Raw genomic sequence first — 21,065 nt, 5'->3', positions numbered from 1 at the left:
TGATTTTGACTGCTGTGAGTAAACACCATACCCAAAATCTACATGGGGAAGGAAGGTCTTATTCTATGTTCTGGAGCGGAGGTGGAGTCCATAGAGGGCTGCTGCTTACTGGTTTACTCATCAGGATTTGTTCAGACTCATTTCTTGTGGAAACCAGTAGACAAGGGCTTAAACCATGTGGGTGGGCACCCCAATATGAACTGTTAATCAAGAAAATACCTTCCAGAATTGTCAATATATCAGAGATGTTTTCTCTTCTGAGGTTTTTCTTCACAGATAATTCTACCTTGTGTCAAGCTGAGATTCAGCTAAGCAGCACAAGTGCTATTCTGAATTTCTGTTTTCTGTGGCTGATGAGTTTGGGTGTGTGCAACATGCATACATGAATGAGCATGGTCATGAGATCGTGTTTGAGTGTGTGTGTGTGTGTGTGTGTGTGTGTGTGTGTGTGTATGTGTGTTTGTGTGTTTGTGAGTGTGTATATGTGTATGACTGATGATGTTAGTAAACTGAAGGTATTAAAGATACAGAGGAAAATGTATCCTAACTTGGCAGTTAGTTGGTGTATAACTAATTTCCTAATGTTGGGTGTTCTGGATACTTACAGTTGTGAGGAGAAAAGCATCCCAACAAGTCAGGACATAATACCGCTGTTAAGGTAAGGTATCCTGGATACCTATATCTCTGGAGGGAAATGTATCCCAACTTATTGGGAACTCAGGGTATATCTACAGTTCTGAAGGTAATATATCCTGTAAAGCTACAGCTGTCAGGAGAATGGATTCCTGACTTTTGTTCTAGTGGGGGATGGTCTTTCCTCAGGATGTGGGAATCCTGCTCCTTTTTCAGGGAGAGATAATCATTACAACTGAGCTCTGTTCCACTCCCAAGGGAGTTCCCTAGCAGAGGTATCCATGTCTTCTCAGCTCCAGTCCCAGTATAATTTCTTCTGCTTCACTCTGCTAAGTAAACTGCTCCAGCTTCAGCAAAATGTTGATTATTTCTGCACTACTCCCATTAGGAAGTTTCCAAGGAGATGTGGTCAGTTGCTTCTGCTCTGCTCCCCTAAGGAAGCTTTCCAGCAGAGATTCTGACCCATGGCAGCAAAATAATATCTTCAGCCAGTTTCTTTCAAGAGACTTATTTGGGAAAGAGGAAAGCAGGAGAGTTGCTGCCTCTGGTACAGTGGAGAAAATTAGCTGCCACCTGAAAAGGCACAGGGACTCAGGTGGGGCTTCTTAAGGGTGGAGATTTTCTAGGGCTAAGATTTTCAGGGATTGAATGAGTCAGATTTCATTTCTTTGACTTTAGACAACCTCAGATTAGCCAGATTTCATCCACATAGAATGATTGTTTTTCTCCTTAAAGATTGGTTGCATTTCCTGCTCAGATATTGGTGGCTTTGATGTTCAGTTGGTCAGGGCCATATTTGACTCTTGGGTAGGCCAATGTGATTTAATTTACTGCCCCTTTTTAGCCTTTTGACTCCAGTTTCAGGAATTTCAGTGACTCTCTTGGTGAGCCCAATCTCATGATGCCTTTAGATGATTCCTGGAATAGCCACATTCCTGTACAACTCTTGGAAACATAACGAACATTTAATGTTTCAGGATGATTGAGTTCACACATATTGTGCAAGTGCTAAGCATCCTCCAGTGATGTGTCTGTACAGCAGAAGGTAGACTGGTCCTCTCCAAATAAAAGATATGACGTAAAAGATATACAGCTGTCGAGATACAGAGCTGGATTAGTGAGGCTGCACTTGAGTCAAATGAGGCATACTTTGAAGCATGAGACTTTGTATACCAAGAATAGCTGGAAGCATACTTCTGCTCACATGTTTCAAATGATCTGCTAGAAATTCCTTCTCAAAATAAGAAAGTGTTCCTCAGGGTCAGTAAACAATGCTCCTCTGTTCTATAGATATAAGTAAGTGCTTATTGCTGTATAGTGTTTTAAAAATAGGAGATACATTGTTTCATAGGGTGAGACATCTGATGTCTTGTGTGTTTAGTGGGTTTAAAAATTGTGAGACACCTTGCCTAAGCTTATGTATATAAATTCTATAATAATAAACTTTGACATGCATTTGCTTCTACTCTGCATCCCATTTGTCCCGATTTTGGTGAGACCTTACCAATGCACTAGACCCCAATGCACTAGAAGTTGGCACACAGCCTATAATCCACAAACCCTGAGAAGCTAGAATACTCTTCCAGAAACAGATGAAGACAGATGCAGAAATCCACACTTTTTCACAGGGCTAAGCTTCTGGAATACAATTTAAATGTGGGAGTAGTGATAATATGAACAAAGGAGTCAATACCATGATTGGAAAACCCTCAGAATCAGCTTACTTAAGCTAGTGAGATATCACTGGCACAGGTCTGACAAATGGGAAACCTACATAAGTCTGAACTTGACGCCCTTAATTTAGGTGACAATGGAATGGCTGGAACAATACAGGAGGTCACTGGCAGCAGGTACAAGAAGTAACTCTAATGCTAAATTGACTTACAGGAGCCCATTCTATATATAGATATACCTTGTTCAACCTAGACACAGAGGTATGTGGTGTGTGGTGTGTGTTGTGTGGTGTGTGGTGTGTGTTGTGTGGTGTGTGGTGTGTGGTGTGTGGTGTGTAGTGTGGGAAGGTGCTTTTATGATGGGACAGACATAGTATGCTGTGTATTGGAGACCTTACCTTCTCTGAGAGGCAGATGGCAGGTGAGTTGGGGGAAGTGGAGAGAGCAGGAAGAGAGGACAGAGTGGAAACTGGGATTGATATGTAAAACAATAAATTAATAAAAATAAAAAATGAAACAGACAAGAATAAAAATGTACCATTTGTTCATCTTCTGAGAATTCTGAAGTTAGTAGAAAGCCAGTATACATGTTTCTGCCTCATGCTTAAGGGCTCAAAAGCCTGTTCAACCACCTATATTGAGCAACTAGCTTTCATTTAAGGTAAGAATAGGGAACCCTGGTATCTGTGGTACATAGCCCTACCTAATGGTAAAAGAAACACCTAGGGCAGCCAGTCAAGAAATTGGTTCCAAGCTGGACATCTGTTTGAATATGAAGTCCAATAAAAGCAGTGTTCAATTGTCTAGTCTAATTGACCTTCTGAGTTGTCCTCATAACTCAGCATGAAATATCATAGCAACAGTGCTTTCCCAGGGACATCACACAGGAACAACAATTTTTCCTTCTCTTTGAATCTCAATGGAGGGATTTTGGAAGGGGGATTTCATGACCAGGTGGCCTTTAGAAATTGGGTTTGTATTATCCAAGGTCCTCAAACTCATCAGATCTTAGGAAAACTTGGCTAAATCACGGGAAAGTGTGGGAGCACTGAGGTGTGCTAGCAGGCAGAATGATCCCGAGTTTCTTCCCAGAACACACAAGAAGAAGGACGTGGGAACTAACATCATGGCAATGACAGGAGGAAGAGGGAGGCAGATCTAGAATGTATTCCCATGGAATTTGTGAGGTTTGTAATTGGCTTGACATTCAAAATTGAGTAGGAGCCAATTATAAATAATTTATTCCTGGATTGATCTACCATGGGCTGTTCTACAACAGCTTGTAAGAAGATAAGAGCAGAAACTAATATATAACATCAAAAATCCTAGAGAAAAACACCAGAGCCACAGTATGTTCCTTTTATAAAAAGGAACCAAATGGCCAATGTTTAGAAAAACATGGCTAGTTACCAGGACCAGAAAAGAAAAAAAACGATATCATTTCCAAATATACAAAACAATAAGCATCTAAAGGAATTTTGTAACAGCTGTTGACTTGTAAATGATGAAAATTTGCAATTTGCAACACTGTGTTTGAACATAAAGGATACCATGAAGTGATATATGAAAGACAGAAAGAGACAAATCTTACATGAGTTGAGAGTGTTCCCCTGGAAGAGGGGTATATTATTGTGGTTACCAAATGTTTGGGAAAGGATATCCAGAAGGCAGATATAAGTCAGCTCCAAGGAATACATTTTGAAAGTGCAAGGCAACTAGATTTAATTTATCATGGAAAAATGTAGGACTAGTAACATGGTTCCAGGGTTCACAGTCACATCATAGGTTACTCCAGCAAGATACCCAAGATACATTCCCAGCACACACACAGGATCACCACAGTTTGTCGTTCTTTTTCATGGATCTAAAGCTATCCCCTGGCCTCCGAAGGTACCAGGCATGCACATAGTGCCCAGAAGGATTTACAGGTAAAATACACATACACATAGAACAAATTAGTTTAAAAATAAAACTGTTACAAGAGTGACTGAAATATGTTATTATCCCAAATATACAGAGGAAGATGTTTACCATATATATTTGTGCATTGTATATATTTGAGAAAATCACATTTTATGAAATTACAAAATCATTTCATTATCAATTAAATAATTGTTTAACCTGTATACAAAACATTTTGTATAGTTAAACAAAATTTACAACATTCTATAAACAACAACAAAAAAGATTTCTCAAATGTAGACTTTATAGCACATTTGTATAATATCAGCTACATCGGGAGGCAGGAGGATTCAAAGTTAGAGCCTGCCGGGGCTGCTGAGAAAGTTGAGGCTCATCTTGACCATATCAGTTAGAACCTGTCTCCAAAGCAAAAGTGTAAAGGGCTGGGCATGTAGATCAGTAATAGAGCTCTTTCTTATCAAGGATGAGCCCGCAGCTTTAGTCATCACTCTAAGAAAGTAAAGGGGAGAAGCTCTGCTGACATGAAGAGATGGGTAAAATCACTTGATAATAAAGGTGTGGTGTATAAGTATGAGATCCCCACAAAAAGCTTGAGTGTAGTTTTGATGTCTGCATCCCCACCATTCCTACGATAGGTAGACAGCAAGTTGACACAAATGGATACTGGGAGCTGGTTAGCCAGCTGGCCTGGCACATGCACCAGAAGAACATCCAAGAGGCCCCATCTCAAATGAGGTGGAAGCTAATGATCTAACATCCAAGATTGCCTTCTGACCTCCACACATGTGTCATGGTGCTTATAGGATAAAATTGCTACAATGGAACCCTCCCCTGACCATGGAAACAGAGAAACAAGAACCAGCACCTAAAGCATAGTCAATAAAAAGAAGCATCCCAACCTTGAAAGCATAGCCAATGAAAGAAGGCCACACTAGACCTTAAATCAGAGTCAGAAAATTAACCCAACATAGTTCAGAAACCAGACCAAGTGAAAGAAGCACACACTTGCTTGAAACTAGAGACAAAAGCCTAAAAAGAAAAAAAAATAGATGAAAATTATACATGTACAAAGTATGAGGTCAAACATTGAAGAAACAATTATTTCTGAGTTAGATGAGTCATTTCTCTAGTTTCAAAAATTAATTTCAGCATATTTGGTTGTCTGGTGACTTCTTTGGTATTTACTATCACATATTCTAAGAATAGGTAGAATTGCCAATGGTTATTCTTCATTTCTGTCTAGAAAATTTTATTAGGAAAGTCCTTCTCTAATACTCATTAGGAGTTAATAAGCAAGCAGTTTTCTTTCTTATTAAGAAATTGTGAAGGTACAATTAATTTCAAACCCCCAAATAACATATTTCTTTTTGGATAGGGACTTTTGGACTATTGATTTCCTGTCCAGTATTTCTCCAGTGATAGACATATGTGGTGTGGTTTAAGAATGGAGAAAAGAAGGCTGGGTGGTGGTGGCACACAACTTTAATCCAGCACTTGAGAGGCATATGCAGCTGAATCTCTGTGAGTTAGAGACCAACTTGGTCTTCAAGACCTAGCTCTAGGACAGCCTCAAAAGCAATAGAGAAATCTTGTCTCACAAAACCAAAAAATATTAAAAAAAGAATGGAGAAAATATACTCATATCTAAAAGGGCCACAAAGAAAACAAGGGTTCAGATTTTCAGACCTCTCTGAATGGAAACAACCATACCCCGGAATATCTGTCTATAATACCTACATCCAAATAGATTCAAAGAATTATCACATATTGATTGATATTTCAGTGGCATGGTTATTATTCAAAGCTAGGCAGGTAGGCATTCTTACCTCATATCAATATTTTCAGATTCTATATCCTTCAACTGTTGAGGCCTTAGTATCTGAAGCAAGAAAAATATGCTGGATGGTTTTTACACAAATGACCAATAACCTTACACAAACACAGGAGGATTTGTAATAATAACGGCCTCAATCAATGAGGGGAAGTTAGTTTTCAATTAGTTTGCATTTTTATTGTGTCTCAGGTGTCTGGTCTTGGACCTAACTCTGCCCATGTAAAAAGCTGTAGTTCACTCACATACCCACTCAGGTCTTCACATTATCAAACCTTCACTTTCCCCACATCTACTTCTAATGATCCAATGTGTTACAATTTTCATAAAACCATTTTTTCTGTATTTTAAGGTCATGTTTTTTGGTAATTCTTTGTATTGAAAATTCTGACACTTATTGCCGTACACTAGTATAAACTGGGTGTTCACCATTCCAAGTCAGCAGTAATTGATCACAAATTATGTTTCATTTATTGATAATTGAGAAAATGATAATAAACATTAGGTTCAAAACAATATTATATTCTGTAAAATTTCAAACAGTAACAACATGATGGTAGTTATATGAAAGCAATTATCAATAAAAGTTCAATATTCTTTATCCCATAAAACATACAGAAAATTATGCAGAAATGCTCTATTGGATTGTTACCAGTAAACTTTCCCTGGAAGAAGTATTCACATTTTAAATATTTATGCCTTCAACTATTGTTAAATTTATTCTACATCATTTTAATACCTGATTTCAGTGTAGTAGTGACAGATATATTGCTGCATATGTAGATGGTTTTCCAACAATCATTTTGGAATAACTTTTATTTCATGGTAGAATGAGTTTAAAAATGACAATATCATAAGGCTTAGTAATGTAACTCATCTAACTGTGAATAAAGTATCAACATATGCTAAAAAGTGTCCATCCAGTACACACATTATAAAGCACCTTAATTTTGTATGAATATTGGGACAGTAATTCCCTATTGAGTTGTTCTCTTTAATGAATTTTTAGATGTGCTCTAAGTTTTGAGTTTCCTTTAAAAATTTCTGAAAGCACTGTACGTTTGTTAGGTTTCTTTCTATTACTGATGCTTTGTTAAGTTTGACTATCTGAGCACTCTTTGAAAATTGCAACATGTTTAATATTGTGAGTGTTCTTCTCATATGGATTCTGTGATATTTGTTAAGATTTAAGTACCCAGAATAGGTTTTCTCAAGTTCCTCACATTTATACATTTTTTTCTAATGTACAGATGTAGTGAGATATTGCAGAAATGATCCATGGTATAAGGACATAGCATGTAACCTACTCATTAAATATTAAGGAGTCTGACTTTTCCTGTTGTACAGTGTGTTTGAAGATGTGAATCATGGCCACACAACTTGCCACAATTTGTATATTTTTAGCTTGCCATCTGCTATAAATTCTTAGAGGAAAATAAGTATTGAGCTCTTAGTTAAGGACTTGTCATATGCATTAAAATTACAATGCTTCCCTCCAGTGTGTATTTTTGGATGAATTTCAAATGTTGATCTCTGTTTAAAGAGATCACTTTTAAAGTTTCTGTACAGTGTGTATTCTTTGATGAACTAGATTTATGCTCTGGTTAAAGAACTTTCCACAATCTGAATATTTGTAAGTTTTCTCTTCAGTGTGTATTCTTTTCATGAACTGGAAGAACTGAAATGCTGGCAAAGGACTTCACACAAAGTTTACAACTGTAAGGTTTCACATGTCTGTATTCTTTGATGAACTTTAATAATTGAGCTTGCTGCTCTGCCCTCTGTCCTGTGATGGGTGTCCATGCCTCAGGTGAGTCTGGGCACTGCTATGCTCCCCAACCTTCACATCAACCCCAGCTCGCTTCTGCCTGGAACCACACCCCCCCCCGACAAGAGTGGACCTGCCTAGAAGGGAAGGCCTACCATGATCTGGACACACCTCACCCCAGTCTACACTCTGCCCTCTGCCTGTGGCAGGTGCTTGAGCCTCATCTGCTTCCAGAGACTGAGCACTATGCCTGCCACTGGAGAGAAGGAAAGACACAACCTGCACTCACTGGAAGAAGGGATGGAAAGAAGACAGATTAAGAACACAACCAACAACAGAAAGACCAATATGATACCACCAGAATACAGAGACTCCACACCATCAAGATCTGAAAAGTCCAACACAGAGGATGAATAAGAGATGGACCTCAAAAATTATCTGAGGAAGTTGAGAGGGACCTTTAAAGAGGAAACAAGAATATCTCTTCAAGAAATAGAAGAAAATACAAGCAAAGAATTACATGAAATGTTGGAAAAGACAACCCAAAAATTCAAGAAGTAAATAAAGCTAAGAAAAAAAGAGCTAAATACGTGAATGAAGCAATTGAAACAGTTCAAGGCATCAAAGCTGAAATATACACAATAAAGAAAATAAAGAATGAGGGGATGCTGGAAATAGAAAGGCTTGGTAAATGATCTGGAACAAAAATATGAGTATAACCAATAGAATTCAAGAGACAGCAGAGAGAATCTTAGTTGTTGAAGACTCGATAGAAGATATAGAGTCATTGTTCAAAGAAAATCTCAAGTACAGAATGGCTAAAATCAAAAACACTAATGACAACCTGTGCTGGAGAGGATTTGGAGAAAAAGGAACACTCCTCTATTGCTGATGGAAGTGCAAACTTGTAAGACCACTCTGGAAATCAATATGGTGGTTGCTCAGGAAAATGGGAATCAGTCTACCTCAAGATCCAGCAATTCCTCTCTTGGGCATATACCCAAATGATGCACGTTCATACAACAAGGATATATGTTCAACCAGGTTTATAGCAGTGTTGTTTGTAATAGCCAGAACCTGGAAGCAAACTAGATGCCCCTCAAATGAAGAATGGATAGAGAAAATGTGGTACATTTACACAATGGAGAACTACTCAGCAGAAAAAAGCAACATAATCTTGAAATTTGCAGGCAAATGGATGGAAGTAGAAGAAACCATCCTAAGTGAGGTAACCCAGTCACAGAAAGACAAAGATGTTATCTACTCACTGATATATGAATTTTAGACATAGAGCAAAGAATTACCAGACTATAATCCTCTTAACCAAATTAACAAGGAAACATGAGGGACTCTAAAGGAAAAATGCATGGACCCCAGGAATGGGAAGGGGCAGGAGCTGCGTAGATAATTGGGAGTATGACAGTAGGGAAGAGGGAGGTGCCAGAATGAGAGGAGGAGAAGAGGAGAGGAGAGGAGGAAATGGAGGAGCAGAAATATTCAGTTGAGGGAAGAACAGAGGATACCAGGATGAGATATACCATATTAGAAGGAGCCATTATAGGTCCGAGAAGAGATCTGGTAAGGGAGACTGCCAGAGACCTACAAGGATGATAGGAACTGACAGTCTTCTCATTGGTTGAGAGAATAACCAAAATGCCCTTCACCAATAATGAGACTGATGACTACTTTTTATGCCATCGTAGAGCCCTCATCCTGTGGCTGTTGGAAGCAGAGGCAAACACCCACAGATATACACTGAACTGAACTCTGGAACTTAGTTGCAGAGAGGAAGGAATGAAGATCAAATGGGTTCATACCAGGCCAGTGAAAACCACAGAAACAGCTGGCCTGTACATGGGGAAGCACAAGGATCCCAGACTTATGTTTGGGAGGCCAGTACAGGAATGATCAATATCCCTGAACATGGATGTCCATTAGGAAGCCGCCACATTCTAGGGAGTCCCTGGTAGTAGATTAATAGTTTTCCCTGGTGTAAGAAAGGACTTTGAGAGCCCATCCCACATTCTTGGCCTGTACACATGGGGGTGGGCATAGGCCTGGGCCTGGATTATGTGGTGGACTTTGGGGAGCCCCCATCAAATGGCCTACCCTGCTTGGGGTGTGAAGGGTGGAAGGGGTGGGAGGTAGGTAGGGGTTGGGGGAGGGGAAGGGGAGGGAGAGAGAAAAGGGATTGACATGTGAAACAAGCTTATTCTTAATTTGAACTAATAAAAAATTACAAAAAAGAGTTGAGCCTTCAATAAAAGACTTTCTACATTATTTACATTTGTATGGTAACTCTCTGATATGTATTTTGGGTGCACTTGAAGATCATGAACAACTGATATGGTGCTAAGAAATCAAAAGTTCAAACATGATGGACAAGAAGAATGTCATTTCATGATTGTATTATATAATATGAAAAATTTGAAAAAGTCCTCTTTACAAATATCATGTAACCTAATACTTTAAACATGAACTTTAGAATACAAAATCAAGTATTAGCCATTACTTAAATTGTTCTAATTACTTGGAAATTGCATTAATATAGATCAATAACACCTGTCAAACCCATTAATTATAAAATGTTAGAATTGAAAAAAAAGACATACAGACTTTCTATGATTAATTTTATTAATACATATTAATATGTATTTATTCAAAGTGGGTAACTATTAAAAGGTCAACAACAAAATAATCATGAACAACAAATATGTATATCCATTCCTAAAGTTTCATGGACATGAGGACAGTAGGTTTTAACATATCCACTATCACAAAGATAATTCAATAGGAATTCATTTTCTTCAGATACCTAAGAATATGTTGAATTGGTAAATGACATAATGTATAAAATTCATATTTTCCAAGTATATTGATATTTAGAATTTCAAAATAAATATGACACTACAGAGTTTACATGTTAAATTCACAAATTATTTTAAAAGTAAGTTTAATGAAGATATGATTATATCAATTCATATCAGGACTACCCTAGTCATTTGCATTCCAAATTATATATATATATATATATATATATATATATATATATAATGCCCAGCTTAATTGCTAATGAATATAGCATTTCAGATCTCATCATAATACAGTAATCAAGCACTAATGAACATACCCAATAGCACAGGGTAATTTCTTGCTCACCTCATTCATTACATTTCTGAACTTATTTTATTAAGGATTTGACAGACAGGGACAATATCAATTTGGAAACAGGAATTCAGAATTCTTCACTTATGATGCATGATCAGTACAAAACAATGAAGGATTCAGAGGCAAATAACACCAAGTTTGTATATTTCCTAAAGAACATATGTTAACTTGTAGTTTTCTGCAATATTACACCATTTATGTATGTGAAACATTAAGGAAGCAATGCCGTTCATGGTGACAATACTAAAGCAAAATATAAATAAATAAATAAAAAACAGAGACAAGCAGTAGCCTTAGTACATAAGACATGAGAATCTTCATTTTAAAATTCTTGTATAAAATAAATATTATTTTCAATGAGAATTGCTTCACATTACTCTGGCCTATCTCTATCCTGTGAACTTCATTTTATCTTAGACTGATACCTAAGAATTCAACCATAAAACAGACCAGGTATGTGGACAGTGAGAATTTTCCCAATTATAGAGGAATTTTTTTTAGGAAATCTCCATTTAGGATGATTATTTTTTTGTAATTGGCTTGTTAAAATCATTTTCTTTTATATATAGACATGTTCTTCCTACTCTAATTTTTATCATGAATGGATATATTATTTTGTAAAAAGACTTTTCTGCATCTAAATAAATGATCCTGTGGTCTCTTTCTTATATTCTGTCCTCTTAATTCATTTTGTGAATTGATTTACTTATGTTGATTCTTATAAGCAACTCTTGGATGAAGCCACCTTGATACTAGTATATATTGATTTTGATATGTTCTTGAAATGGAACATTTCAAATTTGTCATATAATTGGAAGTGTATTGCTGTTTTTCTTCTCAGAGGGGTGGGGGAATTCTGCATTGAATCCATCAAGTTCCATTACTTGAGAAATTTTTATTGCTTCTTCTGTATAGAAGAAGTTGTATAACTTGTGGACATGTGATATTTTAAATTATTCAAGTATTCTTGAATTAAGTGTTTGTTGGATTATACACTAACAAATTCGTCACTAGTTTTTGGTATTACACACATTGGTTTTAAGTGGGTGGACCTGGAAACATTCTCCTAAGTGACTTAACCTAGAAAGACAAATAGTGCATGTTTTCTCAAATTCATGGATTCTAGCATTTACGATTTTGGTAACAATGCTATCTGTTTACTGTCTATAGAATTTACGAACCTAGTATGTGGCCAATAGTAATGTTGCTTTTTCCAGAAAAATGATAATTAAAAATAGTGTCGCTGAAAAGAAGGAGGAGAAATTAAATCAATAATAACTCAGTGTAGTGAGGCTACAATATGGTAGAAGAGCAAATATAAAGAGGAATAATTAAGACTACAGGAGTTTTTATAATTGGAATATTACATTTACATAATTAGTGACTTATGTGGGTGGCAATATGTAATTAGATCATAGTTTTTGAAACCCTCTTTCCACTGTCTGTATTGGGGGCTACACTGTTCTTACAGAATTTAAGGGAAATAACTTCATACATTATGTTAACTCTACGCACCATATGACAAATCTTTTGAAGGAATATAAGGAACTGTACTTCTGTGAAAGCTTGATAAAATATGTAGGAGTGTAAAAACCATTTAACTGTCATCACTAATAGAAGGTATAGAGACAGGGAACGTCCCATTGTGTGTTGTGAGTATATATTTCCCTTTGTTTTGTCTTGTCTATTTTTACATTTAAAACAATTTCATTTTACTTAAAAATGCATGTTCCCTCTCCCTCCTACAACTCCCCCTCCTTTTCCCAACCAAACCCCATACACTTCTCAGAGTGGGTGAGGCCTCTCATGGGGAAATCATCAAATTCTGTCACATCATTTTGGACATGACTGGAGCCTTTCCCTCTATATCTTTATAGTGCAAGGTATCCCTCCCTAGGTAATGGTCTCCAAAAATCCAGTTCACATACTATGAATATTTGCTGGTTTCACTTCCAGCAGCTCCATAAAGTGCCCAAGCCCCCTTCCCCCCATTGTCAGCAACATTTATATGGACTATTTCAATCTTATGCAGATTCCACAGCTGTCAAGTCTGAACTCAGTGAGGTACCACATCTTCGATCCAAATGTTTCTATGTGTTTCCCAAATAGGATCATTACTCCTTTGATGATATTATTGCTCCTCCTTCTCTATAAATGGAATCCAGGTATTTTGCATAGTACTTAGCTGTGAATGTCTTCATCAGGTTACATCAGTTATTGAATATTGGCTTCATGGTGTTAACCAATGTAGTCAACAATGTAATAATATGGGAAGGTCAGTAAATGCACCCTTTTCATTATTGCCTAAATTCTTCACTTACATTTTCATTGTGGATTCCAGGGAATTTCCCTGGTACTAGATTTCTTGTTGATCCATTAATGGATCCCTCTATCAAAGTATCACATTCCTTGCTCTATCTATCTGTCATTCCCTTATCTTAACCTTTCAGATCCTTCGTGTTTTCCTCCCTCCTCCCTTTTTCCCCTCCTCACTCTCTTACTACCCTTCCCCTACAGACACGCCCAATTAGGACAGAAAATCTTGTATATTTCTTCTTCGGGGGGGGTCCACGTATTTTACTTATTGGTTGATGAATAAAGTTGTTTATGATAATGGCAAGACACAATTTAGCTTGGCAGGAATTCCAAATTAAAAGGTAGGGTGAAGGAAAACATTGTCAAGGGACACCATGTAGTCCCCAGGGAGGCAAGACATCAGTATATCACCTAGGTAAGCCAAATCCACAGATTAATATAAATGAGTTGACACAGGAAATCTTCAAGTAACGAATCTGCCGTCATTGGAGGCTGGCCCCACACTTACCAGGAGAGGTGAGTGTCTTGCCCACCACTGCAAACCCCTAAATTTTAGGCCCTAATTTCTTGGGGCAAATCACATTCCCCAACCCTGTCCACTGAAACCCCAGAGATTTGGGGCAGCCTCCACACATCCCCATGCTCACTGCTGGCTTGAGGCCCTTTGCTGCTAGATCCTAGTTGCCTCTGATCCATCATTTGCCCATCCCAACTACTATACCCAAGACACCTGGTAACAGCATTCCCATATGGTAAAACATCCAACACTGAATTTGCCACCAACAGCCCTTGGACTCTCCCCCACTAGGAGACAAGGAGCAACACAGAAGCCACAGGCCCCACCTACACCAATGTGAGGAAGGGAGATTCCCTGAATCAGAGCCTTCAATTGTATCCACTGGAGGAAGAGATATGTAAATGACAGTATAAAAATACCTTCCATAAAAGGAAGAGTAGTAGCATGACACTACCAGAGACTATGGGTTCTATACCAGCAAGACCTAAATATCCAAGTGCAAATGAAGCAGAAGAAAATGACCTTAGAATACCTCTATGAAGTTGATAAAGGCTATTAATGGGGGAAATGAGGAACTCCCTAAAAGAGATGAAGGAAACGACAAAAAAAATCAATATGTGAACAAATCCATTAAAGCAAGCAAGGAAAGACCAGGAAAAATAACAGGTGAACAAATCAATTGAACTTTTCAAGAAAAAAAATGATATAGAGGAAATAAAGAAAACATGAGCTGAGGGAATGCAGGAAATGGAAAATCTGGGTAAATGAGGAGGAACTATATATGCAAGCTTAAACAACAGAATAGAAGATATGGAAAAGATAATCTTAGAGGGGAGGATGCCTTATAGGAAATAGATTCATTGACATAAGAAAATTTTAAATCCATCAAATTCTTCACACAAAATATCCAGGGAAATCTGGAACACCATGAAAAGACCAAAAGTAAAAATAACAGTTAAAGAAGAAGGTGAAAATGTTAGCTCAAAGGCACAGAAAACATATTCTACTAAATGATAGAAGAAAACTTTCCCAACCAAAAGAAGGAAATGCCTATGATAGGACTAGAAACTTAAAGAACACAAAATAGACTACACCAAAAACAGTACCCTCTCAAATAATAATAACAAACAAAAGATCAAAAATGAATAAAGAATATTAAACCTGAAAAGAATAAAGCCCAAAAACATATAAAGGCAAACCTAACACAATTACACCTAACTTCTCAGTAGAAAGTCTTAAAGACAGATACCCTAGTTACATGTTCTACAAAGACTAGTAAAAAATTGATGCCAGCCCAAAGTACTCCAAAAAAGCCCTCTATTAGTATAGATGGAGAAAGTCACATATACCCAGACAATCCAGATTTAAGAATTAAAAACCCCAAATTCAGCCCTACAGAATGTATTTGAAGGAAAATTCCAAAGTAAATCAGTTAGCTACACTTAAAAAAAGCATACAAAATTGTTAATATCACACTTGCAAACTTCCAAAAAAAAGAGAAACTCACATACACAATACCACCATCACCACCAAAGCCAAAAATTAAAGGAATGAACAATCAATGGTCATCAATTTCTGGTTATATCCATGGTCTCAGTTTTCCCATAAAATACACAGGCTAACAGAATGTATAAATTGACAGGGTAAATCCATCGCCTGCATAGAAGAAACAAAATACAACTTCAAAGACAGATATTACCTCAGAGTAAAGGGTTGAGAAAAGATTTTCCAATCAAATGGACCTAATAAACAAGCTTGTGTAGCTACCCTAATATTGAATAAATTAGATTTCAATCTAAATTTAATCAAAGGAGATGAAGAAGGTCATTTTATATTCATCACATTAAAAATCCTTCAAAATGAAGTCTTAATTCTGAATACATATGCTCAAAACACAAAGGTAAACACTTTTGTAAAAAAAAAAAATACTAAAATTTGAGTCACACATAAAACCCCACACACTAATACTGGAAGATTTTAAAACCCCACTCTCACCACTTAACTACCAGAAAAATACTTATTAGAGAAAAAAGGAAATAAAATATGACTCAAATGTGTTTAAAAGGCTATTCATAACATTCCATGCCAATACAAAAGAATATGCCTTCTCAGAACCCCACAGAACCTTTTCTAAAAGTGACCGCATAGCAACAAAGAGATGCTCAACAGATAAAATAAAATTGGAATGACACCCTGTTTCTTATTGGATATCACTGTTTAAAGTTAGAATTCAAGAACACAATTTGAAGAATGCCTACAAACTGATGGAAATTGAACAGTGTTCATTGCGTCACCCACAGTCAAGTAAGAAGTAAAGGAAGAAATGAATAACGTTTTAGAACTCAAAGAATACAAATCTACAGCATACTGAAAATTATGGAAAACATTAAAATCAGTTCTTAGAGGAAAGTTCATAGCACTAAGAGCCTAGACAAAGGAAATGGAGAACTCCTCCCCCACTAGTAACATAACAACACATCTGAAAATCTGGAACAAAACAATCTAACTGCCCCAGGAAGAATAGATGCCAGTAAAGATATTGAGGGCTAGAATCAATAAAGTGTAATCAAAGAAAACAATACAATGTATCAATGAAACACAGAGTTGACACATTGAGAAAATCAACAACATTGACAAAACTTAATATAACCTAACCAAAAAACAGAGCAAGCTCTCACTTAGCTCACTGGTCATCAGACAATTTTACTTTGTTGCTCTGTATGCCATAATTACCTGATTGTACAGTGGGAATAGGCTTGCAATCTAATCTGCAGCCAACTCCTCTAGCCCACTGAATGTCATTGAACTTTCTTTTACCTTGTTCTGATTATGTAGTTTCTGAGTAACTTCTGAGACAGATGTTTCAAATCTCATAAAATGAACTTTGGCTTCTGTATGTGTCAAAACATTCAATTTGTAAGGAAAATGTACCACAGGAGGGATATCTCCCTAAATATAGAAGACGCACTCCTGCAGGAAGGCAAAAATGATTCATAAAAAATCTCAATAATCTAATATCTCCAAATGGTGCAAGTATTAATAGTCCCATAACTGTGCAACATCCCAATATCAAAAATAGAAATAACAGAGAAACCATTATGTGTCTCAGCTTTGTTTGATATGGTTAAGCAGCTCTGATGGCTTTATGACTTTAGCAGTTCCCATCAGATATGGCTGAACCAGCAATCTGTAAGTAAATATAGGAAATATTATTCAGGTGGTCATTTTTAGAGTAATCATCTACCATTCAATATATTGTATGAGATAAAATATTGAGGAAACAACAATTTCTTGTTTAGTTGAGTCATTTTCCAGTTCTGAAAATTATTCCAGCTTATTTTCTTGTTTGCTGACTATTTTGTTATTTATTTTCACATATTCTAAGAATAGGTAGAGTTGCCAATTGTTGTCCTTCAATTTTCTGTCTAGAAATTTTATTTGGAAGTCTTACTCAAAGATTGCTTAGTACTTAATAATCATGTTGTTTTCTTTCTTGATGAGAAATTATGAATACAATTCAATTTACACACACAAACAACTTACTTATTTGTGAATAAGCCCTATTATGCTATTGCTTTTCTGTGCATTAAGTCTCCAGTGACTATATATGTGGAGTGCTGTAAGAATGCTGAAAATATATACAGATAAAAAAGGGACCAAAAGAAAAACTGGGATCAGGTGTTCCAATCTCTCTGAATGGAAACAACAACACCCAGTAATCTCTGTGCCTGTAATACCTACATGCAAATAGATTCAAAAAGTTATTACATATATATTATCTTTAAGTGGCAGGGATATTATCTAAAGCTATGCAGGTAGGCATTCTTGGTTAAACCAGTACTTTCTGACTCTATAATATTCAACTCTTAAGGAAAAAAGCATCTGAAGAAAGTAAAATATCTGGAGAATTTTTACATAAACTATCAACAACCTCACACAAACACAGGTGGATTTGCAATGTTCATAGCTTCATTCAATGAGGGGAAGTAGTTTTCAGTTAGTTTGCATTTTTGTTGTGTATCAGTTTCTGGCCTGGGGCCTAACTCTGCCCATGTAAACAGGTGAACTTTACTCACCCACCCACTCTGGTCTTCACATAATCAAGCCTTTTCCCACACACACAGAGACCTAATGATGCAAACTGTTATAGTTTTCTTAAAGTTATTAGTTTTGTATTTTCAGGTCATGATTTTTGGTAATTTTTGTATTGTAATTCCTGAATCTTAGTACCCTACAGTAGTATAAAATGGATGTTGACCAAACCAAGTCAGCAGTAACTGAACACAAGTTATATAGTATTTATTGTTAATTGAGAAAATGGGAATAAATATTAGTTTTAAAAAATCTATATCATATTCTATAAAACTGAAAACAATAGGAATACAATGACATGTATATGAAAACTACTATCAATAAGAGTTCAATATTCTGTTTCATAACATATACAAAAATTCTGCCGTGATGTTGAAATGGATGGTTATCAGTAAATTTACCCTGGTATAACAATTCACATTTTAAATTACTAGTGCCTTCAACTATTATCAAGTTTGTCCTATGTTATTTTAATGAAAGGTTTCATTATAGAACAGAAGGACATATTGCTGATTATGTAGATAGTTTTCCAACAATACTTCTGGGAAGAGCCATTTTATTTCTTGGTATAATGATTTTAAAATGACAATGATCCTAAGGCTTCATAATGCCACTCATCTAACTGAATAAAGTTTCAACAAATGCTAAAAGTTTTCTTCAACTACTAACATTATAAAGAACCTTAATTTTGTATGATTTTTGGGAAAGTGATTCCTTATTGAGTTGGTTTCTTTCTTGAATTTTCAGATGTGCTCTAAATTTTGAGCTTCTTTAAAAACATTTAAAACACTGTACTTTGTTACATTTCTTTCCATTGGTGATGCTTTGTTGGGTTTGACTATGTGAGCACTCCATAAAACTTGCAACATTTTTAATATTGGCATGTCCTTGTATGGATTCTGTATGGTCATTAAGATTGAAGCCCCAGAAGATGTTTTCCCAAGTGCTTCACATTTATAGGCTTTCTCTAGTGTATGGATGTAGTGAGCTTTTACAGAAATGAGTAATGGGAAAAGGACATAGCATGTAACAGACACATTAAATATTATGAATTCTTCCATGTTTGTGTAGTGTTTTTAAACATGAGAAGCATAGGCACACAACTTGCCACACTTTGTATATTTTAACATTTTTTCATTAAGTATTCTTTGATGAAAAGTAAGTAGTGAGCTGTTAGTAATGACATGCTACATACATTTCAATTGCAAGGCTTCTATCCAGTATAGACTGTTTGATGAATTTTAAGTGGTGAGCCCTGTTAAAATGACTTGTCACATGCATTACACTTACATGATTTCTCTCAAGTGTGTATTGTTTGAGGATCCTAAAGTTTTGAGCTCTGCTTAAAACACTTTCCACAATCTGGGTATTATTAAGTTTTCTGTCCATTGTGTATTTTTTGATGAACTTTAAGATTTGAGCCAACAGTGAATGACTTTCCACAATCTGAACATTTGTAAGGTTTTTCTCCAGTGTGTATTCTTTGATGAACTTTAAGACTTGAGACATCATTGAATGATCTTCCACAATCTGAACATTTGTAAGGTTTCTCTCCAGTGTGTATTCTTTGATGCACTTGAAGGTGTGACCTCCGTTTAAAGAAATTTCCACAATCTGAACATTTGTAAGGTTTCTCTCCAGTGTGTATTCTTTGATGCAATTGAAGGTGTGACCTCTGTTTAAAGAACTTTCCACAATCTGAACATTTGTAAGGTTTCTCTCCAGTGTGTATTCTTTGATGAACTTTAAGACTTGAGCCATCATTGAATGACTTTCCACAATCAGAACATTTGTAAGGTTTCTCTCCAGTGTGTATTCTTTGATGAACTTTAAGACTTGAGCCATCATTGAATGACTTTCCACAATCAGAACATTTGTAAGGTTTCTCTCCAGTGTGTATTCTTTGATGAACTTTAAGACTTGAGCCATCATTGAATGACTTTCCACAATCAGAACATTTGTAAGGTTTCTCTCCAGTGTGTATTCTTTGATGAACTTTAAGACTTGAGCCATCATTGAATGACTTTCCACAATCAGAACATTTGTAAGGTTTTTCTCCAGTGTGTATTCTTTGATGAACTTTAAGTTTTGAGCCATCATTGAATGAACTTCCACAATCTGAACATTTGTAAGGTTTTTCTCCAGTGTGTATTCTTTGATGCACTTGAAGGTGTGACCTCCGTTTAAAGAAATTTCCACAATCTGAACATTTGTAAGGTTTCTCTCCAGTGTGTATTCTTTGATGCAATTGAAGGTGTGACCTCTGTTTAAAGAACTTTCCACAATCTGAACATTTGTAAGGTTTCTCTCCAGTGTGTATTCTTTGATGAACTTTAAGACTTGAGCCATCATTGAATGACTTTCCACAATCAGAACATTTGTAAGATTTCTCTCCAGTGTGTATTCTTTGATGAACTTTAAGTTTTGAGCCACCAGTGAATGACTTTCCACAATCAGAACATTTGTAATGTTTCTCTCCAGTGTGTATACTTTGATGCACTTGAAGTGTGGAGCTCTGGTTAAAGAATTTTCCAATATCTGAACATTTGTAGGGTTTCTCTTCAGCATGTCGTCTTTGATGAACTTGAAGATCTGAGCCATTTGTAAAGGAATTTCCACATTCTTTACATCTACATACTGACATCTTCCTTATGTGTAATTTTCCAGGCCTTTTATTTACTAAACATCCTGATATTACTCTCAGACAAGTATCCTGGGTATACTCTTTTGGTATCATCTCCTGAATTGGATAACAAAACAGGCCTGGAAGAAATTAAAGGGAATTATTGTCTGACTGTATGGAATCAGACAAACACAATAAAGAAACTTAGACATAACAGGACAACAACAGGTACTGTAGCAATAACATGAATCATAATGAAATGCTAAGTTTACTTGGAAATTGTATTATTATTTTGGATCAATAACACCTTTCAAAACACATAAATTATGACCTTTTGAAATTAAAAATCATTCGGGCATTGGTGGTGCATGCTTTTAATCCCAGCACTCAGGAGGCCAAGGCAGATGTATCTCTGTGATTTCAGGGACAGCCTGGCCTCAGAGAAGTGTTAGGATAGGCTCCAAAGCTATGCAGAGACACCCTGTCTCCAAAAAAAATGAAAAAAATCACATATTTATTTC

At 36.3% G+C, this 21,065-nt stretch overlaps 1 protein-coding gene across 1 annotated transcript; it reads right to left on the bottom strand.

The window, feature by feature from the left end:
- Positions 1-18,983: 18,983 nt before the first annotated feature.
- Positions 18,984-20,797, bottom strand: LOC113838523 (zinc finger protein 501-like). The gene has a single exon (XM_035449403.1). The coding sequence runs from the start codon at positions 20,656-20,658 to the stop codon at positions 19,294-19,296; it is 1,365 nt and encodes a 454-aa protein (XP_035305294.1). The 5' UTR covers positions 20,659-20,797; the 3' UTR covers positions 18,984-19,293.
- Between the last annotated feature and the right edge of the window lie 268 nt (positions 20,798-21,065).

The sequence above is a fragment of the Cricetulus griseus genome, chromosome 9, assembly GCF_003668045.3.
Source record: "Cricetulus griseus strain 17A/GY chromosome 9, alternate assembly CriGri-PICRH-1.0, whole genome shotgun sequence".
In the NCBI taxonomy this organism is placed as follows: Eukaryota; Metazoa; Chordata; class Mammalia; order Rodentia; family Cricetidae; genus Cricetulus; species Cricetulus griseus.
The sequence above is the reverse complement of the archived record's forward strand: the minus strand, read 5'-3'. Positions and strand labels throughout refer to the sequence as shown.

Coding starts and splice junctions, on each gene's coding strand:
- LOC113838523 (XM_035449403.1), bottom strand. CDS start 20,658: ATGATACCAAAAGAGTATACCCAGGATACTTGTCTGAGAGTAATATCA.